The following is a 24453-nucleotide window of genomic DNA, read 5'->3' on the forward strand; positions in this document are numbered from 1 at the left end:
AATTTACTATGTCCCTCTCTCCTTCTGCCTTAAGCTTAATGGCTTGTATCTGCTAGCCCCCGCCTTGGCCCCCGCCTGTAGCAGAGGCTATAGTCCTTGATTGTCCTAGGACCTTACAGGACTTTCTTCTTGCTCCAAAGCATGGCAGAAAAAGTCCTCCTCTCCTTCCCGGCATCTCCTTTTCCTCTGGGGAGCCAGAAGTCCCACCTGTATCTTCCTTCCTGCAATTGGCCCCTGGCCTTCTTTATTGACAAGTCAAGAACCAACAGGGGAACAAGACCTTACATTATCAATTATGGAACACTAGAAGCTACTCTCCTGACTGACCTGCACACATCCAGCACTTAATTGTTCTCGCTCCAAACCAGCCTCAGCCCTCCTGGCCTCTATGCTAGCTTTGAACTCCACATTTTCCCATGATCTTTCAGAACGAGGTAGTTGTTTCCTTTTCTTTCCTGGGCACAGCCCTCACCGTCCAAGTATCTCTTATGTGGTAGGGCTAGTTGCTGGCCTGTGGCTTTCATTTCTCATTCTGAGAAGTGCCTTTGTCTGGAAGTACTTTTTTCTTTCCCTTTCAGTGTTTAAAATATGGTATTCTGGATAGTTATGCTGAGAAATCTGCATTAGTTTTTAGGATCCCTCATATGGGATTTGACTTTATTCTCTTGTTGCTTTTACTTTTCTTTCTTTTTCTTTCTCTCTCTCTCTCTCTCTCTCTCTCTCTCTCTCTCTCTCCCTTCCTTCCTTCCTTCCTTCCTTCCTTCCTTCCTTCCTTCCTTCCTTCCTTCCTTCCTTCCTTCCTTCCTTCCTTCCTTGTCTTTGATTGGAATGCTCATTGGAGAAGACATCTTGGGATTGAGTCTAGCCAGGGAACTTTGAGCTTCCCAGACTTGGACTTCCATACTTCTCTCAATTTTGGAAGTTCCCGTTTGTTATTAGCTGCTTTCTGGTCCTTTCTCCGTGGCTGTTCCTTCTGGCATTCCCACAATATGAGTATTACCTATTTAGGGGTATCTTGAAGTCTTGAGAGTCTTCCCCACTTTTTACTGTCCTGGTGTTTTGCTTTGGCTGGGCCCATTCAGGAGCACCATCTTTAATGCCTGGACCCATTCTGTGGCTTCGGTGCAGTCTTATATTGTGGCTCTCAACTGCATCCTTTTCTTTCTTTTTAAATTCCACTTGCTGAATTCTTTGGGTGTGAAGATTTTGTTTGTGTTTTGTTTCATGATCTCTACATCTTTGTTGATTTTTATCAGTTAGGTCACGGAAGGCTTCTGTGAGTTCTCTGAGTCATTCGTGTTCTCTTGTTCTCTCTTCTGTCATAGTCATTATCTTGAGTTTGTTTTCAAGCTGGTACATTTCCTTTCCTTTAGGGTCTGCTAACAAGTGTTACTGTGGTCCCATCCTTTTCATTTTTTTTGTTGATTTTTTTCCCATCTAGTGTAATATTCACATCTCCAAGTTTTATAGGTTATTTATTCTTTTCAGAGGGACCTCACCACTGTGGATGGATGGGGCCTCACCCTATGGATGGGTGTTAGGGCTTTGGTTAGGTAGATGTTGCCCTGATTCTAGATGGACCCACTGATGAGGCTATAGCTATATACCTCATATATAACCCATCAGTTATATCTACGATGGCGTCACTGTTCCAGGATGCAGGGTGTGTGACTGCAGGGGTATGACGGTTTTGCATGAGGGTGGGGCCACTACCTGATTTATTGTTGGGACTGTATGGGTGTATGCAGGCACTGTGGGCTGTAGCTGTCTGGCTTTTTGGTAGGCAGAACTGCCACCTGACTGTTGGGTATGACTCTTGTAGGTACAGGGAGGCAGGACTACACCTGGATGTCTGAGGATCAGTGTAACAGGTGTGGGTCTTATCTGCTGTGTGTCCGGTAGACTGATGGGGACATCAGGGTGCTGCCAGTATGGCTTCTGGGCCAAGTGTAGGCACATTTGGTGTGCTGCCAACTGTTTGCCAGCTGGCCCTCTGAACAGCATCACTTGCTGCCTGGGTGTGAAAGCTCGCTATGAATTTGAAAGTTGAGATCTTGTCTGCTGGGCCTAGGCTCTGAGTAGCCAGGGCTATGGTGCTGTAGCCAGTTGGGTGAGCATGGTAGACAGCAGTAGAGATACAGTGTGGTCAGTAGAGATAACTGTGTGGTCACTGGGCATTAGAGGAAACACTCTTCTAAGGTGGAGGGAGCTTAGGCCATTGTGCCTATAGCTACTATTTTGTACATCTCTGTGAACTCTGGGTAACCCTCCCGACTGTGCTAGGGCCTGTGAGGACCACTGGGCTCTCCCAGGCAGTCTTCTGCAGTAGCAATGAGGACTTCCCAGGTCAACTCTTACCCAGTGTCCATCTTGATTCTGAATCCATTAGGAGGGGGTGGGGAAACAGGATATGTACTAGTTAGTTTTTATGTCAACCCAAAAAGGCTAGTCATTTTGAAAGATGGAGCCTCAGTTGAGCCTCTGCTGGATTGGCTTGTGGGCCAGTAAGCCTGTGTTGCAGTTTCTTAATCAGTAATTGAAGGAGGATGGCCCAGCCCATTGTGGATAGTAGTCTTAGGTGGTGTAAGAAAGCAAACCTAGCCAGCCATGAGGAGCAAGCCAGTAAGCAGCACCCCTCGTTGTCCTCTGCATTGGTTCCTGTCTCATTTGAGTTCTTGCCCTCACGTTCCTGGACACTAGACTACAAGCCATGACATTAAAATAGCCCCTTTCCACCGCAGGTTGCTTTGGGTGATGCTGTTATCATATAAAGAATAAGACAGAGTAGGAGAGACAGCGGGCCTCGCTCTCCTCCCTTTGGTGCTGTCTTGGATTTAGGCTTAAAAACCGTTTATGCTCACGTGGCTTCCCCGAGGAGTATGTCAGCACTCTTCTTGCTGCCTTAAGTCATTCAGGTTGGATGGATCAGTTTTCTATTCGCTATCATGGCTCCTCCCCTCTTGTTGGGGGTAGGGGCAGGGACCAGCAATAGGTAACTCTATTTTGTCTTCTTTCCTGGATTATGAGGAACATGAGGGTCAAAACAGACGTACATTTGTCATGCTTCTATATGTACATGGAAGGCCGTAAAGGAAGGGATCTTATGTGTGCACGCCTGACTAGCTGAAAAAAAAAAAAAGAGCAAAATTATGCATACTAAACCTATCAGATGTATAACCTTGATGAAGGCCACTGCACTTTTATACAGCAAGCGCTGTAAGGACATCTATCTAGCATGGACATCTGCCTAGGAACTGTCTGTCCGACCTTGGGTGGATGCCTGTCTTGTCATTTATTAATCCTGGTAGCCGAGGATTACTCTTTCATAATAATGCATTTCTCTCCATTTCACCTTTGAAATGTTTCTGCGTCTCCACGCCCTTGAATTCGCTCCCAGTTTACTCCAGCAGCCTATCCCTAAGCAACCCTGTGCCATTCCCCAATGCACACCACCAGTCTTAGAAGAATGTCCCTGATTGTCATTTAGGCTGACTGTAGAAATGTGACACACTTTTTGCACAGCGTTAGATTCTCTAGTGAATCGCCCTTTGACTGGAGCACTGTGAGCAAGGGCTGGGCTCTCCGTTCTTTTGAGGAAAATCACAGTGCTCGTAGGAACATCTTTCATCGAGTGTGAAAGTTAATACTGCTAGGCCAACGCACGCTTTTAACCACTGAATTGATGGAAATTCTATGTGTGGGCACAAAAGTATTTTACTTTGTCTTTTGCACAGTCATTAACATTTGTATGAACAAGTTCTAGTGTTCTATAACACAGTAGGGCAACTATAATTCAGCATTATAGTTAATAAAGAGCCAAACACAACGAGGGAAAATATCTAAGAAGCTGTAAAGCTCACTTGATAACTTCACATTGCATACATATACCAAATTATGTAAAGTCCTTATATCAATAAAAAGAATTAAGATAGAAATGCATTTAATTTTAAAAAATATGGATTTCATTGTATTTATCACTTATGTTATCAAATTGAAATATCATTAATCCAGGAGAACTATAGAAAGTTATTTCAAAGGGCAAAGTGTGTACCATTGAAGAGTTGATAGACAGTGCATGCTCTGTGTTACACACACACACACACACACACACACACACACACACACACACAGCAAAGTGGGCACCATTGAAGAGTTGATTAAGACAATGTTTTCTCTCTCTCTCTCTCTCTCTCTCTCTCTCTCTCTCTCTCTCTCTCTCTCTCTCAAAATAGATACCATTCAGAATTGAAAGGAATCTTGGCAAATGCAACAGTGTGTGTGCAACTTGAGGCATCTTGAGGACTGTGCTGTATGGAATAAGAGAGCAACAGACATATAAAGATTGTATTCTATGGGAGGTATGTGAAGTGGTCAGATTCACAGAAACAGAAGACAGTGGTTGCCCGGGCTGTGGGGAAGGGGCGTTGGAGAAAGTACCCCTGTGTAACATTCTGGAGAGTTTCTTCATAAGGATGGAAATATTCTTCACGAATCATCTATACCTAAAAATGCTTAAGACAGCAACATTTATGATTTCTCTTTAAACCAGGAGTTCAAAACAGGCAGTGTTGAGATGGGGTGTAGAACCTGCCCTGTTCTAATGGAAACATTTCTTCTCTTTATTCCCAGGAACCCTTCTATCCACCTGAACCATAATCCTTACTCCCCACACAGTGTAACCGCTCTCTTGTCTTCTCCTCACACAGTGTAACTGCTCCCTTTTCTTCTCTTCACACAGTGTAACCGCTCCCTTATCTTCTTCCCAGCTGTATCTCCAGCGCCTTGAGAAAGCAGCTGCATTGAACCTGTCCATTAGGAAAGTCTATCACAGGCCCTGGTACAGTTAGCCCTTAACAAGCATTTGCTATGAAGAAGCAAAGCCATGATATTAAGTCACGGTATCCAATGAAGGACAGAGCGAAGCATGACATGATGTTCTTCCGTAGACAGGACACTCTCCCATACCCTCTACTTCGGGAATTCTACCGATTTGTTTAACAAAAGAATAAACATCACTAGGACACCCTCATTTGTCCCTCTGGGGATCTTTGAAGGCTGGAGATAGGAGGATAGATAGAAGACAGAGCTGGAAGCCATTTTCCAGGGTGACACTCTTCTAGCAATTACATATGTAATTTCCTTAACCGCTAAACACAGGCAACAAAAACCAAATATTTGCCCCAGACAGATTGTAAGGACCTTTGTTGACTTTTTTTTAAAGATTTGTTTATTTTATGTATACAAGTACACTGTAGCTTTCTTCAGACACACCAGATCCCATTACAGATGGTTGTGAGCCATCATGTGGTCGCTGGGATTTGAACTCAGGACCTCTGGAAGAGCAGTCAGTGCTCTTAACCACTGAGCCATCTTTCCAGCCCCTTTGTGGACTTTTGTTTTTATGATTTGCAGTAAGAGGATTTCCTGGTTCTGGTGGCAAAAGCGTTAAACAGATTATTGTTTATCTTTTTACCCTCAAGATTCTGGGTCTGTCTCCAAAACCAAGCACATTTCACCTACGTCTTACAGCAGTGACGCTAGGGGTTCTCAAACATGACCCTCAGTTGCCGTCGAATGTAACTGGGTCAGAACAGGTCTCCAAGGGTCTTGCATAAATAGAAAGACTCAAAGGTCAAAAGTCCTTTTTGCCGAGAGAGTGCTCTGTACTTAAAATTCATTTAATTGTTTATAAGTGCACAAAACTATTCAAATAGTCTAAGTGACCGCCCAGAATCCCTTACCATCAGGACACTAAAACAGTTGGGGAATGGGTCAACTAAGGACTCTTGGGCCTGTTTTGTGTTTTAGAATAATCCGTTTTCTTATTTCTCGCCCCCTTCTGCTCTCCCTCACAAAGACGCGTTTTGAACCAGGGGGCCAAAGGGGAAGAGTGGGCCAACTCATTCACCCCTGTAGACCTGTGTCTTGTCAATTCTCACAACTATGGAGGGTCTCTATGTAATCTGTGCTGGGAAGGGTAGATGCTGTATTCAAGAGACACATGGGTCCCAGCATTACTGTCCTTTAAATGGCTGACTGTTATTGCTGACATGATTTTTTGACTAATCTGTCAGTTGCTAAGTTGGAAAGTGTCACCTTTGCTTTCTGCTGATTTATCTTGTATCTGGGCTCTCCATTCTGGTCTACCCACCAGTCTGTTACGCGAGCTTTAGAATGTATTAGGTTCTGTTAGCAGGTCCTTCCCATTTTTTTCAGTATTTTCCTGGCTGTCCACCAACGATGGGCATGGATGTCGTGGCTCCCACCTTTCTGCCAAAGCTCTTGAAGTCAGTATGAATCTAATATGCTAGGCCTTTTCCAGTAATAAACGGATCGTGGAGACAGATTTCACAGCCGAGCTTTAGACAGTGAACACATTCCGTTTGCTTTCTTTGGTAATTTCTATATTCCAATTATCATTTACAGATTTTAAGTCTTTCACATTGCCTTCAACTCAACTGAAGTACGTAGAGTACAATATTCAGTTAGCAGCACTAACCTGAGCAATTGTCTCGGGGTCTAGCGGCTTGTGGTCATTGAAGCCGGTGTACTGCCCTGATGACGTAGACCTCCGGATAGGAGGGCTGTCTATCTTCTTGAGGGAGTCATGGCGGCTGATATTGGTCAGGCTGCCATGGCCCGGCCGGCGTCGCCTCTCAGGACTGTCATTGTTGAGGCCACGGTTCTGCAACAGGCCCCTGGGGTGACCGGTTAGGTTTGGGGATCCCAGATCAATCGAGGAGTTAGACAGAGCATGTGGGGGATGCAGGGGACAATGGCCGTCACTGGTCCTTCCAGGACGTCTTCCCGGAGGGGGTGGTTCTCCTCTCTTTCTTTGTCTAGACGTTCAGAGAAGAAAAAGAAGACAGGAGAGCTTTTGACACCGGATGACACTTTAAGGCTGAGTGCATGTCTGACCATTCCTCACGGTCCCTGGAGGAGGGGAGGTCAGGGGCTGATGATCAAAGGCCACTCACCTGGCTAAATAGCTATCGGAATGGCGGTCAGTCGGGGAGTTCATGTCCTTGGATGAGGACTTGTCTTCAGGGACTGGCCCGCTGCTGGCTTCGCTGTCGGCTTTTTGGCTCAGCGTGTCTGAAAATGTATCGTCCCTGGAGCAATGGGGAGCAAGAGAGAGAGTCTTCAGCTCTTAGAGTGGAAAGAAAACTAAGGGTTGGTATTTATGTAAGACTTTTATTAATGTGGCTGTCCTTGGTTTGTATTTGTAGGTTAATTGTGTGTGTGTGTGTGCGTGCGTGCGTGCATGCGTGTGCATGCAGATGCTATCTGTGGAGGCCGGAATAGAGCATCCTACCCCTGGAGCTGAGGTACATGTGCTTGTGAGCCACAGAACAGGGTCTGGGAACTGAACTCCGGACCTCTGCAGGAGTAGCACGTGCCCTATACCCTGAGTCTCTCTTCAGCACCCTAGAGTAGATTTTCATTCTAAACATAATGTCATTTTATTGCCAAAAAGTTGAAATCTTCAGGAATACAAGAGAATAAAATAATAATCATCTATAACACACTACACCAGTCAGGTGGGGTGGCACATGCCTTTAATCCACTCCCGTGGCACTCGGGAGGCAGAGGCAGGTGAATCTCTGTGAGTTTGAGGCCAGCCTGGTCTACAGGGTGAGTTCCAAGACAGTTAAAGCTCACAGTGAAACCCTGTTTTGAAAACAAGAAAAAAAAAATCCCACTAAACCAAGACCTTCTGTGTCTAGAATGCATATGAATGTGTATATGTATATGAAATACTTACATTATGGATAACAGGCCTTTCTGTTTAGTGGTTCACATATGTAAACCTTCACGTCTACATATATATTACATATTTCTTCAGTTGTCAAATACACACTTTATTATTTCTAAAGCTGTGTAAAAATATTTTTTCTCACTTTATATGGTGTGTTTCTCTTTTACCTTGGGAAGCTACTTGAAGTTGATAATAAACTGTGAAATAGTATTCTCAGAAGTCAGGGACTCTGCTGTGTCCATTGTTTCGTAAGCTGTGCCTCACACTTACGCTGCCATTGTCTCAAGTCCTTAAACAGTTCTGGAACTTTTAAGCTTTCTCATTGGGGAAACTGAGACAACATCAACAAAAGCCTTGAGGTGATTACCTTTAACTGTGGCTCTGGATTCTCCCTCTTGAGAGCTGGGGACTGAAATAGCTGGCCACTGAGAGATGATACTCTTGGAATCATCATGGCCATAGGAACATTCAAAGTCATTTTCTACAGAGGTTATTGTTCTGTGACACCATCAAAAGGCGTCTCCCATGAGGTCCTCTCGATCCAGCTTGGGAAATGGATACTTGTTGGTTCTGAACTGTCAGCAACTATCATGCGTAGAATCCTGAACTTTTTGTTTCCTTTTTTAAAAAAATGAGATGGGGTCTCATTGATCCCTGGCAGGTCTTGGATTTGCTATGTAGTCAAGGATGACCTTTATCTCCTAAGCCTCGAGCTTCTATCTCCCGAATGCTAAGATTACAGGCAGGCATCACCATCCCTGGGTTATGTGGTGTAAGCTGAACATGGAGTCCATTCCTTTGTAAATTCTGGGCAAGCAACTGACCAGTGCTATCCAGATCTCTGTGGGAGCATCTCCTAATGCACTGGCAATTGAACAGCAGACTTTCAAGGACAAGAGAAATCTTCCCCACAGAGTAAACACAGTGATTTAATTATTTAGCACTAAAGTCACCAGGAAAGTGGAAAATTCTGCACAGTGCACTTTGGTCTTTTTTTTTTTTTTTTAATCTGGGGGCTAACAGGCTGTAGTTCGGCAACTGAATACATGCTTAGCATATGCAAGACCCAGGGGTTGAATTCCTTGCCCTCCCTCTTCCTGCAAAAAACCCTCCACCCGACCCTCCAATAGCTGGAATGTTCAGGCGGCTGAACGTTGGGCCCACTCACATATCTTGCACAACTATGTACTGATGTGGCACAAGCCCATCGATGCCGTTGTGTCTGCCTTCCCACCAGTCCTCAGAAGCTCGGTGATACAGCAGCAGTGAAGCACCCTTCTTGAAGGACAGCTCTCTAGCTGACCGCCCGACATAGTCAAACTTGGCTATGGCTTCGATGGGCTCACACTCTACGGGAAAACAACAGAAAATGCAGAGGGACATGAACATCAGGAAGACACGAAGTATTCTCTGGAAGCCAACATCAGGCTCTAGAAACAGGCTGACTAGGACAATGAGTGAGGCAATAGGAGTCAGTCAGGGGTGGGGGGGGGAGAGAAACAGAGGGACAGAGAGGACGGGATGAGGAGGGGTGGATACTTCTAGTTGTCACTTGGTATTCTAGGCAAAAAGAAAAATTGAGCATTAGATCTTAATTTCCTCAGCCTCTTATTGGAGATACAACGACAGTAAAATAAAAAGATTTTGACTCCACAAAATGACACATAAGACCTCTCCTTGGCTGTAATATCTACCACAGTTGTTTTAATCTTCTTTTGACATTGATGGAGTGTGGTTGCAACATGCTAGTGGCGTTTATAACAGGAAAACCCCCACAATTCCAGCAAGCATGCTTTATTAGCTTCAAAAAATACATAACGTTACCCCGATGGATGCTATTTGATACATTTATTCTCCTCGTGGACTTTCTTGATTTTTTTTTTTTAAATATGAAATCTCAACATTATCGTTAAGATTCAGGAAAACGTTTTCTTCTCACCATAAAAATTTTAGATTTAATTATGAAACACTCATAGGTTAGACCACCCTGTACTTAGAGTAAAAGATTAGATCCAAAAACTATTTTCTGGGGATCGAGAGTTAATTGATGGGAGAGACTGACTGAGTAAAACACAGGGTCAGAACTCAACACTGCTGGCTATGATCCTGTTCATACAGCATCTTACGTGCTTTGTGAGTTAACCTACTGCAGAAGTGTCCTTCATTCGAGGTCTTTCTATGCCTCTCCTACCAGCCTCTTACTCTTGTCCCTGCCGTCCAGAGGTGAGTGGGCATCTAATGAAAACTTCAAGAAGTTGTGCTTTTAGAAACATCTGCACGGAGAACGATGCCTCATTTGCTTAAGAAACATCTGCACAGTGAGTGACACACCTCATTTGCTCCAACCTGGGTATGTGGAGATATTGAAGAATACGCAGGCAATGTGGCGGAGGAAAGCCTGCCTGTCTCTCAACAGTTCAGGAAATTGCTTTCTATTTCTCTTGATAACAAATCTACTCATTTGAAAGAGTTCATTCTTCCCAGCGTTCACTGCAGCACCCATTGTACTTATGGAAAATAATGAGGTGAGAGGCTTTTGGTAAAGAAAAGCTAGGCTTCTTTCTTGGTAAATTAGAAATTCTCTGAGACATGTAAAGTAGAAGCAAGAAAACGAACAAACGCCCAAAACCTTTCTGTGAAGGGCTTGTGTAAATTTCAGCAAATCGTCATGAGACAAAAAGGCTGGCATCTGTTCCAATCCGCTGGTAGGCAGTGTTTGAAGAATTACAATGTAACTGTGCCCAGCCACCTCACTAGGCAGTGTTTGAGGAAATACCATGTAACAATGCCCAGTCGTGCCACTAACATGGAAAAGGTGTAAGACTTTTCTAACTCTCTTAGCAGCTGGGTAAAGCTTTCAGGTCATATGTAATGCTTTGGTTGATTGTGAAATGTTCTCTCATGAGGCATAATTTTAATAGATGGTCTTTAGCCATGGTGGCACTGTTCTGGGACATTACAGAACTTTTTCGATGAGGGGACAGGGCTAGGGAGTTATAGGTAGGCCAGGTTCCAGCCAAATTCTCTGTTCCCTGAAGACGAGGGTGACCAGCCACCTGTCGTCACTCATGCTGTCACATCGTCTGCCACCATGTTGTCCCCACCATAAGGGACTGAGTGCAAGGAACTATGAGGCAAAACAAACGTCTTTTTAGCAATCTGTCAGAGGGATGGGGAAAGCCAATAGCATGCCACCCCAACTCACATTTTATCACAACAATGTGAGCGTAGCAGTGACTATTTATAGAAGAGAGGGTGGAACTTTCGTTTAAATAGGATGGCCCTTTTCTCTACGTTTCCAGAGAAAGATTTTCTCCTGCTTGACCTGAGATGTCGAGATACCAAGATCTGTACTCCAGCTTCCCCAGAGGATAGAATTCTACAAAGGCGCCCTCAGAGTGAAGATCTGATAATTTATTAAAAGCAACTTCATGACAGAGGATTTATGAACCCTTGTGCCAACACACCCTTATATTTATATTTTTAATTTAAAAATGAAAAGCTAGCATAGAGGGCGTGATACATACTCTACACTCACTGGGTGAAGGAGGAAGAATAGAGGCTCATCGCTGCTCTCAGGGCCTGCCATGTTATGTTAATGCTGTCCAGAACAACATACATGCTACCTACTCAAGTAATTCCAGGATCGCACCCTCTGTGACAGTCACGTGTTTTTATCGTTGCTTTTTCACATAACAAACACCACAGTTATCGGATTCACCAGATCTACTGAGCTGTGGGGCAGGTTATACAAGGATGAGCACACAGATCAGAAGCCCATTTTAGTGGTAATGGTAGTATATCAACAAGTAATTTTCAGCAATTCCATTATTTTGACCTCTTTGTACTCTTCTGGGAGCCATTTTACAGTCAAGTGTCAATCAATAAGCTATTTACAGACATCTTGGTCTGCGCAGTGCATGGCAAATCAATCTCAGGGCACGGGGCATCACGGCTCCTTCATAGCAGGAGTCTTATGGTCCTTTGGGGTCCTGCAGAGACTTTTTAGAATGTTGCCACTGCTGACATCAATATCAATCATAGCAAGGGTGTAATGTGATTACTTAGTGCTTCTGCATGGCTCTGTTAACTGCAAAGGGGACGTGGCCTCAGCAGAGTGTCTGCCTGGTGCTAAGGTCCTAAGCTCATGGTCTTATACTTTTGGTATGACGTAATAATGTTGTGCCTCCTCTTGGGCACTTCATCTTCCCGAATATGCTTCCTTCTAGATCTATTGCCCTTGCAGAGGTCAGTTTTGTTCTGTGAAAGCCTGTCCTGAAAACAGGATGATGCCTCCCTGATACCATGATAGAGCAAAGAAAGCACACCATCGGACAGTCAAAAAGGCGACCGGCGTCCCAGCGGATTTAGCAACAGAACTGTGGAGGTGGCTGTGGTAAGAGCCTGTCCTTAGAGAGCAGTGCTTTTCTTTCCGGCAGAGAGTGAGGGCCACGATCAAACCACAATGAGATCTGTAGTAATGAGTGTCCAACCAAGACTCTCTCCTGTAGTGGAAAGGTAGACATATGACAGATGGCATGATACTGGGACTGGTATGTGGGGAGAGAGCTGGCTGGGTTTTACCTAACCTGGAGAAAGCAAGGGAATACTCAGAAGTCAGCAGAGGGGGAAGGGTGGGGGAAGGAATGAGCCAGGGAGAGAAACAGACAAAAGGATGATGTCAGAGGAGCTTGAGACTAGAGTCTGCTTAGCCTGAGTTACCTGAGCCTCCTTTCCTACCAAAAAAACCATACTTTTAGTGTTCACGGAGTTTCAGCATAGCATCCTTGGACCCTACTGTCTTCTGTATCTTTTCACAGACTGTTCCCATCTTCCTCACTGTACAGCTCTGCCCCGCCATCCTAAGGAAATGCCTGTCTGAGGACTTTGGGACACGTCATCCCTGAGAATGCAGAGTGCGCTGCTGCTTTTCTTAAGCTGCTCTCAGAGTCTGCACCTAAAATGCCCAGTGACTGGCTGCATGGAAATCTTTAAGCTAAAAGCTGCACACTGACTACAGGCTGCTGTGCCCCAGGGAGAAATAAACGAGGAGACCCTTCGTGAGAGGCTATCTTCCTGAGGCTAAAGTTCTAAGACGCACATCAAAAATTTATATGCGTGCTGGAAAGAGACCCAGTGAGTGAGAGATTCGGAAAATGTGTTAGAGTTATCAGACACATTTGCACGAGAGGTTGGATATTTGAGTAAAGATCACAGAACTTAACCTATCTGCTGCTTGGTCTTTTTTTTTTTTTAAGTATGGCAGGGAAAAAATTCAGTGGGTCAAAGGAGAATTTTCACACAGCTAGAGAGGCTCTAAGAGAAAACTTTCGGTATATATTACAGAAAAGGGGCTGGGCATGGTGGTACACGGCAGTAACCCCAGCAACCTGGGAGAGTGCAGGGAGGGCAAGCTTATAGTCTGTGTTGTACCATACAGCAGGACTCTGTCTTAACAAAACAGAACGGCAAGAAAACCCAAAGGCTGGTGGCTGTGCAGAGGGTCATGGGCTCAATTCTTATCAGCACAGGAAAAGCTCTGACAACTGGTGCTGAGCACTGAACTCTGGAAGTTAGAAAAAGCCAGGCAGTGGTGGCACTTCCCTTTAATCCCAGCACTGGGGAGGCAGAGGCAGGCAGATCTCTGAATTTGAGGGTAGCCTGGTCTATGAAGAATGAATTCCAGAACAGCCAGGGCTACATAGAGAAACCCTGCCTTGAAAAAAAAAAGATGAAGAAAACGAAATAGTCTCTTAGAAGAAAGTATCGAAGTGAATTTGGCGACACTAAACGACTGGAGATCTGCTCACGGGCTGAGCTCTAAATGGTTTAGAGCAGCAGCCCTCGCCATATCAACACATGTGAAGCTGTAGCTCTTCTCTCAGCAGGGTTTAGAGATGAAAAAAAAAAATAAAGTATTTGAAAAACAGAGTCTCAAATGTAGGGCAGGAAAGTGTGACATACACGTACAAGGGAGGGCTGTCCCGGCTTTTTAAAAGGAGGCAGTGCTCCATCATGGACGAATGGGTGGGCGTGACGTAAGCTATAGACTTCATGGCTCTGCCTAAGTCAAGAGCCTAAAATAGCCAATTTCGTAGATTCAAAGGATGGAGGTTGCCAAGGGCTGGAAGGAGTGTGGAGTTAGCAGTCGGTAGGGAACATGGTTTCAGTCAGGCGAGGTGGACATGCTCTAGAGACCTGGTGTGCAGAGCCAGACCTATCCTCATAACATGTAAGGTTAACGGGTGAGGGGCTGGAGAGCTGGCTCAGTGGTTAAGAGCACTGACTGCTCTTCCAGAGGTCCTGAGTTCAATTCCCAGCAACCACATGGTGGCTCACAACCATCTGTAATGGGATCCGGTGCCCTCTTCTGGTGTGTCTGAAGACAGCTACAGTGCACTAGCATACCTAAAATAAATAAATCATTAGAAAGTAAATAAAATGGTTGTGTGTGGGGAGTGTGTTAAGTGCTGAGAGGTAGGGAAGAAAAGGACAAAGTAGGACTACTTTCCTCCTCTCAGGGTTTAGCCCAGTTTCCTTAAAGTTGATCAAGAGAGAAAAAACATGGCAGAAGGCTGGATAAACTCACTGCTTTAAAAAGTACACTAAAAGGTGAGCCTTAGAGTAGAGAGGGCGTTTTAGAAACATATATACACGGTTCTTAGACATACCACAAGAAAAGGTGAGCAGCAATAAGTCAATACATGAATATAATAAATCAAATAAAAGAAGCCTGGGAACTCTGTTGTTAAGAAAAAAACCAAACCAAACCAAAGCCACGGACAGGAGCACCAGCCGGGACTTACCGTCTTCACTGGTATGGGGCTCTGTGCCAGCGTCTTGGTCCACCTCCTCCAGGGTACCATGCTCACTGTATGGGCTGTCGCTGTTGGGCAGAAACAGACATGTATATGAAACCAAAGAGCATTGTTTTCTAAGGGTGTAATTACCATAGCAAGGAGACCCACAGGACTTCTAGTGTAGAAACAATTCTGGGTATCTGACCACAGAATGCCTGCGCCTCCATTAATGATCTAGTTCTATGGCTGTGGACACACATGGGTGTGGTGGTTACTCTAAGAGCAGCAGATTTGGGGAGCTCTAGAATAACTAAGAGACTAGCCTCTGCCACGCCCGTGAGGGATACCCCATTAGGTTAGTTCCAGTGGGAAGAACCACTCTGATGGTGGGGTCCTGGACTGCACGAAAGGAGCAAGCTAGCTGAGCACAGCCATCCATCTCCCTGTGCTTCCCGATTGCTGATGTCTCACCGGCTGCCTTGGGCTTCTGCCACAATGGACTATGCCCTAGAACTGTGAAGGAGGCAGAAGGAATGACCGTCACCCATAAGTTGCTTTTGTAGGGATGGATGTTTTATCACAGCAACAGGAAAAGTAAATTTTTTGCATGTGTACACATGATGCCCACATATATGCATAGATACACTTGTGAATGTATGTGTCTCTGCATGTATGTGTTTGCATTCATCTTTTACAATCTTATTGTGACAAGTTTACTCACAGGAAAAAGTATAAGAAATAACTCTGACTCAAATAAATGCAAATTAGTTGACTTCAGGTAGAGAACGTTCGATTATTGCTCTATATACAGAAATCTTTGCAAATTCAGTTCACCATTTTGACTGACGTACAAGTTGAGAATTCTCTGACTTCTTCGAGGAGACTCTAGCATTGTTTCTATCATCTCTCGACAGCAACTCATTTCTATCCGAGGATTGTGTTTTTACTGTCTTGGTTTTGCAACTTTAACATCACCACCACCGTGTGCTTTCGGATGTTTGCTAATAGAGGGTTTTAACCATAAATACCAACCTGATATTACTCTAAAAACCCATTTCTAGAGCCAGTGAGGCACAAGGGTAACTGCACACACACACACACACACACACACACACACACACACAGCACACACACAGCGCGCACACACACACACACACAGCACACACACAGCGCGCGCGCGCACACACACACACATACACACACACACACACACACACACACACACACATTCTCATTGAAGCACTGTAAACAGAACATTCTTTAGTCCATGCCACTGGCCACAAGGCCTTTTTGGAAAAGCAGCAACACCACAGCTCTGGAATGAACTCCACACACTCACCACACATCTCCATACTTTGTCTTTGAGGTTGTTGTTGTTGTTGTTTGTTTTCAAGGCAGGGTTTCTCTGGTGTAGCCCTGACTATCCTAGAACACAGTCTGTAGACCAGGCTAACCAGGAACCTCAGATCTGCCTGCCTCTGCCTCCCAAGTGTTGGGATTGAAGGTGTGCACTACCACTGCCTACTTTGTCTTTGATACAACAAAGACGATGGCAGATTTTCCTTACACGGCCCTACATAGCTCCGACACTGGCCTCAAAGTAAATATGACTGTGAAATGAAGTTATTTAAAGTAAATATGTCTGTGAAATGAAGTCATGCATCTCAGCATGACTGAGTTTATTCACTTACTCTCCCAGAGGAAGACTTTAGTTGGTACCTGTCATACATATTCAAGTCAATACTGCTGAATTGAATCTCCCGTGTAACATCGCTGCTGCAGCCCAGAACTGCAAGAGAGCATGCTTGGCTCCTAATTCTGACAGCAGTTCATGTGGAAATAGCAACACCCAGGTTTCTGAACTACCACACCGTGTATGACGTAAGTGGGGGAAAGGAAGTATTTTCAAAAACGTCTCTGAGGTACTTGCTCCACATCTACTCGGCCTGGGAATGGTCTCAGCGGTCTCCTGAGAAGGGTGCAGACTGAAGGCCCTTCAGACCCTGCTCCCACAAGACCGGGACTGGGAAGGTGCATGTGCTCTGGAATCAGATGGATCTGGTGTTATGTCTTTGCTAGGTTTGCAAAAATTCACATGTTGGAATTAGGATTCCCAAGTCCCTGTGAGGAAATTAGAGCGACCTCAGCATAGGAGGACTGCAGAGATCTGGGTGTGCACACCGGTGTCTTATTCTCATCACTGACCCCTGACCTTGTTAGGGAGCTGGAAGGTCGTTACCGGAGGCCTTCATAGGAGAACTTCCAGCATCTGTAACTGAGGAGGTCTTCTCTTTCTAAATTATCCAGTCAGTATTCTGTCAGAACAACAGAAAGTAGACTGAGCTGCCTGGTGCTCCCAGGTACTATTAAATAATATTAATGCTAAGCTAACTTCTTGACCTCTCTAAAGTTATTTTGAAGAATATTCATGATACATAAACCACTGACTGATGAGCGCCCTGACTAGCTGACACAATAGAGGGCCTCACCGATTTGAGACTTCTTTTGTTATTTATGACTTCTAGAAAAACGCCTGAAGTGCACATATCACATACCAAATAATGAGCACAGAGATTTTTAGATTTCTGTCTTTTAGGGTTACTCAATTGACTCTCAGTTGTCTTACTTGGCTGGGAAATGATGCTATGTTAAAAAATTTTAGTATTAAAACATATTAATATAAATTTGCTCATAATGACCTGGATTACTTTCATATTTACTTATAAAAGGGAAAATAAAAAAAAAAAGAAAAAGAAAAAGAGGAGGGCTGGAGAGATGTCTCAGCGGCTAAGAGCACTGACTGCTCTTTCAGAGGTCCTGAGTTCAAGTCCCAGCAACTACATCGTGGCTCACAACCATCTATAATGGGGATCTGATGTCCTCTTCTGGTGTGTCTGAGGACAGCTATAGTGTGCTCACATACATAAAATAAATAAATGAATTAGAAAAAAAGAATAAAAAAATCTATTTGATCGACATAGCTCTTGTAAAAAGAAGAAACGTGTCTAATAATAACCAGATAACAAAGCTCTCTGGTGAGGCTGGGGATACACAGTTTATTGGCAGACTCTTTGCCAAGCACACAAGGCTTTTGATCTCCAGCATTGGACCATCCAAAACCCGGACTCAAATAAAACCCAAGAATGGAAATGAAATCTGTTAATTTGGTTAGTCTTCTTTTCTTTAGAATAGTGGTAAAAATTAATCTCTCCTTCTCTCTTTGTCTCTCTTTTTCTCTGTCTTTCTGAGACAGATCTCTCCAGGTAGCCCTGGAACTCACTACACGGACCAGCTGGCAGTGTATGACACACACCCTGATATAAACAAACCCTTAAAAAGCAAAACTCTTCTTGTTTACAGAGGGGTCAGAGTTATCTAGAAAAGAGGCTGTGAACAATTTGCCTTCACAATGAATCCTTCATCACCATGAACGTCACTGTTCTAAACTTACCTCAAATGTTTGCTCACTTTTTCTTCTTTCCTCTATCTTTCCTTTTTAAAAATTAGAAGCTTTTGTAGTTTACGGGCAGTTAATTTTATTTATTTGTTTGTGTGTGGTGTATGCATGTATGTACTAACTCATGTCTGCGCATGTAGAAGTTAGAGCCCGAGACCAATGTCTTACTGGATTGTTCCTCCCTTATGTACTGAGCCTGGAGGTCACTGTCTGCAGAGGCTGGATGTCCAGCGAGCTGCTAGCATCCTCTTGCTTTGGCATTGGGGTCCCAGGCAGGCACATGCCATTTTAGGCAGACGCTGTTGTACCTAATGTTTACTGGATGCTGGGATCTGAACTCAGGGTCTCAGGGTCCAGCAGTAAGCACTTTAAACTCCCTGGTCCTGGGTAACTCACTTTTGTGATTCAGTCAGGAGCTATGTCAGAGGGAGGGCTCTTGAACTCACCAGTAGTCGCCTCCGGCCATACATTTCTCGTACACAGGGCCATCCAGTTCTTTCGCATCTGGGAAAATAGTCTCGTGATGAATGATGATCGTCTTCACGATCTCGTTCACGTGTGCCTGGCAAGACACTTGGTCCTGTATTTCCGGAACTGGCATCAGTGTTGGGCCAAAGCAAATGGCCAGATTGTAAGGGTCCATCATGTTCTCGTCACTGTACTGGGAGAGGCTGCAAAAGGGAGGGAGGAAGAACTTGTGAGGGACGGGTTTGGGGAAACAAAGCTCCACAGCATACTAAGTATCCGGATCTCCCCGCCCCCTGAAACTCAGTTTCTCTGGGTAGCCCTGGCTGTCCTAGAACTGGCTCTGTAGACCATGCTGGTCTTCAACTCAGAGATCTGCCTGCCCCCACAGTGCTGGGATTCAAGGTGAACCTCACCACCACCTGACCATAATTTGAATTTATTTTACTATAAAAACCAGTGTGCATGTGTGCACATGTTTGTGTGTGTGTGTGTCCGTGGAGAACAGCAAGGGTGCCAGGTCCCCTGGAGCTGGAGTTACAGGTGGTTGTGAGCCATCTGAGGGGGGGCGTTGAGATCTGAACTCGTCCTTCGGAAGACAAGTGCACACTCTTGACCAGTGGCCATCACTCCAGCACCCTGACCTCATATTTTGAGAATATGGATTAAATAATTTTGTCTTTTGTCGTTAGAGAAAAACATGATGCCCATCCCACTTAGAGCTGGCTCATCGAACCCCAGAGCAAGAGGACTGACTATGTTCAACTAGAGAGGACACGAGAGGAACATGCATCCTCTTCGTGTGAGTGAGAGGCATTTCCTAAAGCCGTGAGTTTAAAACAACATCAACCGTAATGGAGATAAGGACCAAGCAGATGAGCCCCACTTGTAAATATGGAGGATCATAAATGCACCTGTGAATCTGCTCGGGCCAACTCCCAGAAAGCCTTAGTTAGGGTTATAGCTCTAAGTCTGCCCTACCATTCAACACTATCTTAGTTTTTACACCCCCACCCGCAACACACGCAATTTAAACTGTGAGAAAAGAAACAAGAATAAAAGCAAAACATCTTTTCTTGGAGGAGGTGAAGAACAGATATAGGTTAATAACCTGCCGCTGTGCGCTTACCACCACTAGGTGACAACCCTTGCCTCAAAAGACACCGCTCAGAGACAAAGGAGGAAGCCCTTAATTCTCTTATTATTGCATTTAAGGTGGGAAAGCTCTGGGATCATTCCTGGCTGTCTGCTACTAATTTCTAAACTCAGTATTACAGATATTTATGAGACCGCGTCGCAGGTGACTCTGAGCGAGCCTGCTCTTTAATGCCTGGCCTCTAATGCATAGGGAATCTGCAATCCTTTGGAGAGTTCTGAGCTGTTATCTCTCAGTGTATAGAATGTCAGCCACAAAAGGAAACGTAAACGGTAGGTGAGCAGACAAGGGGAAGGAAAAAGAATCCTCAGCTGCCTTTGTGAGGCGGTGACAGACACAGAGCGTAGATGCCTGATGTGGCCCTTTAGCCCTGAGTGGAGATAAGATAGTCGGGGGTGTGGAAAATGAAAAGAGTGCTTTCCACAGCTACCACATGTCCCTCCCTTCTGCCACTTCTCAATCCCCTGCCCCCCCAAAAGCTTCACAATGCCACGGGGTGACTGAGTGGCAGACAGATGACTTTGAAACGTGGGGTGGGGGAGAAGTTCAGATTCAGAATAAAAATCGTCCAAATTTCAAAGATCACACCTGGGTTCAGTGGGAAGGATCAGGTTCAATCCTCCTAGGTCTTTATTTTCTCCTGGCTTGAAGAACATAAAGTTGATTTTGAAACAAAGATGATTTCTAGGTTTTGGTTTTGCAGCAGAAAAGAGCAGCTAATCTCTCTTTTCAGGACTCCTGTGTCCAGCATCCTGGGCTGAGGTGGGGCCCTCATCTTTCCCAGGCAGGTGAGTGTTACATTCAGGCTTCGGTGATGGTTTTGCTTGGACGCTGCTTTCCTAGGTCTTTGTGGGCTCTGGCTCCCAGTGAGAACAACACATCAGTTGGGGGAGGGGAAGCACGCATCCCAAGTAAAGATGGAGCTCTTCGGCTCGCACAACTGCCTGGGCGATCAGGCTGAGTCAAAGGTGGCAGTGGACAGCGTCTATTTAATACAGATACAGGTCACGCCTTTTTAGGTAGCACTTCTGTCCAAATGGCTAAAACCATGAACTTCTACCTGGGTAACTGAAAGGTGGCAAAGCCTGAAGACTTTTAGCTAGGATATGGGAGAGATGTGTCTACAACGGAACCCTTGCATCAGTGAGCAACATAACTGGAAACAAAGTTGCCCTGTCAAAAGCTGAGTTCCTTTGAAAAGATGTAGTGATCTTAAAAAATTCCTGTTGTATCGTGGTAGAGACTGTATTGTGTCTATTTTCTTCTTGACAATGTCGCATTATAGTGAGTTTGTGAAAATTCTACCTTTGGATTGATGTCTAAGTCACCTACAATTCTCCTCCATCCCTGACTACAACATTTAAAAAAAAAAATGACAGTTTTTTTTTTCCCTAGAAGAAGGTGGTTTACATCATTTTGAAAAAAACACTTATGACACGTGCTCTGGATAGAAGTTGGAAAAACACATATTTCACTAGAAAGTGTTATTTATAGTAGTATTTTGGATATTTTACATTTATGGCCAGCCACAGTTTCTCTCTCTGGAGTAGACTATTCATGCATCACAGAAAGACCTTGATCTCTGGAGGGAAAAAAATGTTCCCTCGGTCTACACTCAATCACTTTCCCTTCCACTCTGCTGATGAATGGAACTCAATACACATTCAATAGGATGCGAGAACACAGACAGAATACAGATGGGCATTTTGGCAGAACATGGAGGTGTACTTACTGATTGAGGAAGGCGAACAGGTACCTCATCACTATAAGGACTGACCTGGGCAAGGTCAGGAGGAGTTTGTGGATGTGGAGTGCCCTCTCATAGAGGTTATCTATTCCTGAAGACAGAAGGTGATACGGTCAGAGTCCCCTTGGGTCATAGAGCAGCTCATCACAGCATCCCTTATAGGATACATCCCAACATCCCTTATAGGATACATCCCAACATCAGCGGCATCCCTCTATCTTTCTCTATCTAGTTTAGAGACAGGGTCTTGTTACATAACCCCGATGACCTCAAGCTGAAAATCCGCTGGTCTTGGCTTCACAAGTGCTGGGGAAACGGGTCTGTACCACACTGGTTTATTTTATGTGATGTACGGTCTTGACTTGTACTTTAGAGTCCTTGTAAATTTGGAAATCACTCCTCTCCTTTGTTTTGAGCACTAAATTTTGCCATTCATATGGTACCAATGCCCATTGGTGTATGTAACTAAGCCAGATTTCTGGGATATACCTATATCTGTTTTGTCTATATCTATATATATACAGATCTATCTATCCATCTATCCACCTATGTATCTGTCTATGTATCTATGTATCTATCTATCTATGAATTCATCCATCCATCCATCTGCCCATCTATCCTTTTACCTATCTATCTATCCACCTATCTACCTACCTATCTATCTATCTATCCACCTATCTATGTATCTATCTATGTATCTATGAATTTATCCATCCATCCATCCATCCATCCATCCACCCATCTATTCCTCTATCTATCTATCTATCTATCTATCTATCTATCTATCTATCTATCTATCTATCTATCTATGAATCCATCCATCTATCCATCCATCCATCCATCCATCCACCCACCCATCCATCCATATATATCAATGTTTTGAGATAACCCTGAAGCTTCCCTGTGATTTTATATTATGGTCTGTTGTCCTTAACTCTTCTCTCTAGAGAATTCTAGATATTGCTGGATTCTACTCTGCCCCGAGCTGCTGATGCCACACCACAGGCTTCCCTAAAGGCTGTTTCCTACTCATCAGTGGCAGCCTCATAAAGTCTCAAGGTAAAACTGCCACTTCCAACATGGTGACCCACCCCCCACACTTCACTTTCTCTCTGGTGTTTCCACTGCAGGTTAGTGCACTGCTAATTTCCCCAGTAAGTTTCACCATTTCTCACTTGGGTGACTATGATCCCATCCAGTTTCCCTTCCGAATTAACTTGTGGTGTTTGGCCTTCACATGGGGGGTAGGTTTTCAAAATGGCTGGTATTCCTTTATGCAGCCTAGGTTGGAAACCATGGCTCTAATTACCCAGCCCAAGCTCGTTTTTCCTGGGGTTTGGAGAGCTGCTCTCTCTTTATTATCAAAGTGGGCATTTTGCTTTGCTCCCCATTAGGCTGAAAAGGTATGAAAAATATACAAATATTTTTGCTCAGCCACAGAGGAGTCTGCAGCACAGCATATAATTTATCACCATTAAGTACGCCTCAGCTGGAAAGGAAGCCAGCTCATCTCCTGGAAAACGGTTCAAAAACCCTCCACCTGGGACACTGAAAGTCTCATCATGTGATTAACATTCCTATAACATTTTTTATTCTTGTAGCCCAAACCAGTAACTAATAATGTGAGTATAGTTATTGTGAATTGGATATGGTAATTTCATTTTTTTTTATTTGTAATGTATTTTGAAATAGAAAAAAGAAACCCACCGTGAATATGGGGGGAGTAACATCGACTGAATAAGAATTTAATGCATTTTCTAAGCTGTGGTCTCGATTATTTCTTCTGGGGATAAATGTCTAGAATACTTATTATTTTTCGGTGTTAAACAGGTACATAAATTCAGGTCACAAGAATGCAGTAATGAAGCTGTCAGTATTGTCACCTGTGTCGTACCTATAGAATCAAACAGAAGCCAGGAGGAGGCAGTTTACCTCCTACAACCTGGGGTGGAACCTGGGGGCCACGCTGGGCGGAGAGGGAAAAGGAAATACTTAAGTGAGGGGATCTGTGGAGATCTGCAAAAGTCACTGGGAACCTAAATGGGGAACCGGATGTGCAGAACACTACAGACGCTCAGGATCTTCGAGTCACTGAGAATGTAAGTCACACAGTTTACTACACCCCAGGAGGCGATATATTATAAAGACTAACTGGCTCCCTCACAGTTCCCTGGCTGGCAGTGACCTCCTCTCTCTGTGGGCTACATATGAAGGCTCCTGTAGTTTCTGACAAAATCAAGGAAAACCATATGCCGTGTTTTATTTGAGGATCTTGGGGATTGCAAGAGTTAAATCCTTTGAGTCTCTAAGCTAATTCTAATTCTTTTTTTTTTTTTTTTTTTGGTTAAGGTTTAATATGTGGGACAGAAATTTATCAACTTAAAGCACATTTTGGAGGTCCTAGATTATAGCTGTCAACAATCAGGAAAGAAGGAAACAATACAGATGGCTGTCACCCTGTAATCATCTTAACGTCTGTCAGGTCTCCTGAAGAGAGAGCCACACCAGAGCACCAGAGGTGAGGCAAGGGGGAGCCGTGGCTTCCGGGAGCTTCAGTTTGATGTTAAGAGCCTCTTTCTTTCAATCTCTCTGTTCTAAACTTGGCTTCTTCTTGAAGGCAGTTTCAAAATTTTACATGAAATTCACAGTGACATTTAGTCACAACAGTCAAGAAGTGGTAGCAACCCAGATATGAATAGACAGATGAAGGGAGAAGGACAATGTTATACTGACATGCAGAGGAATATTACTCAGCCGTAAAGAGGAAGGCTGCTCCGTGGATGAGCCCTGTAGACACTACTCTAAGCAAAACAAGCCATACACCTCATACCATTTAGATGAGGCACCTATATTAGGCCACATCATAAAGCAGAGCTCCAAGGGCCCCGGGAAGGAGAAGGAGGTGGCGCTGTTTGATGGCTACAAAGCTTCTGTCGGGGAGTAAGAGAATACTCAAGAAATCAACAGTGAGATTGGATTTGCAGTGCTGTGGATACATTTAACTTTTACCCCACACCCAAAGATGGCCAATTTTATGTCTGTGTTTTACCATAAAAGAAAAATAACTGG

General features: G+C 44.3%; 2 protein-coding genes and 1 long non-coding RNA gene across 4 annotated transcripts in view; 2 read left to right on the forward strand and 1 right to left on the reverse strand.

Annotated features, from left to right (window-relative positions):
• Positions 1-12987, forward strand: part of LOC120093620 (uncharacterized) — a 47920-nt gene extending 34933 nt beyond the window's left edge. Inside the window, exons 2-3 of the long non-coding RNA XR_015625407.1 lie at positions 11989-12155; positions 12607-12987. This is a non-coding gene — a long non-coding RNA (uncharacterized LOC120093620). The remainder of the gene's footprint in view (positions 1-11988; positions 12156-12606) is intronic.
• The window catches only part of Srgap1 (SLIT-ROBO Rho GTPase activating protein 1), a 271658-nt gene that overhangs the window by 5816 nt on the left and 241389 nt on the right, over positions 1-24453 (reverse strand). For both annotated transcript variants that reach the window (XM_087557299.1, NM_001191784.2), the window contains 6 exon segments: positions 21370-21475; positions 18463-18687; positions 14566-14645; positions 8928-9108; positions 6978-7112; positions 6500-6839 (listed from right to left, as the gene is read on the reverse strand). In XM_087557299.1, the coding sequence (XP_087413425.1) occupies positions 6500-6839; positions 6978-7112; positions 8928-9108; positions 14566-14645; positions 18463-18687; positions 21370-21475 (1067 nt within the window).
• The window catches only part of LOC148004714 (uncharacterized), a 55026-nt gene continuing 50943 nt past the window's right edge, over positions 20371-24453 (forward strand). The window contains exons 1-3 of the mRNA XM_087559747.1: positions 20371-20425; positions 22332-22443; positions 23734-23902. The gene's annotated coding sequence lies outside the window, so the exon portion shown is untranslated. The remainder of the gene's footprint in view (positions 20426-22331; positions 22444-23733; positions 23903-24453) is intronic.

The sequence above is a fragment of the Rattus norvegicus genome, chromosome 7 (assembly GCF_021556685.1).
Source record: "Rattus norvegicus strain SHRSP/BbbUtx chromosome 7, alternate assembly SHRSP_T2T, whole genome shotgun sequence".
Taxonomy (NCBI): domain Eukaryota; kingdom Metazoa; phylum Chordata; class Mammalia; order Rodentia; family Muridae; genus Rattus; species Rattus norvegicus.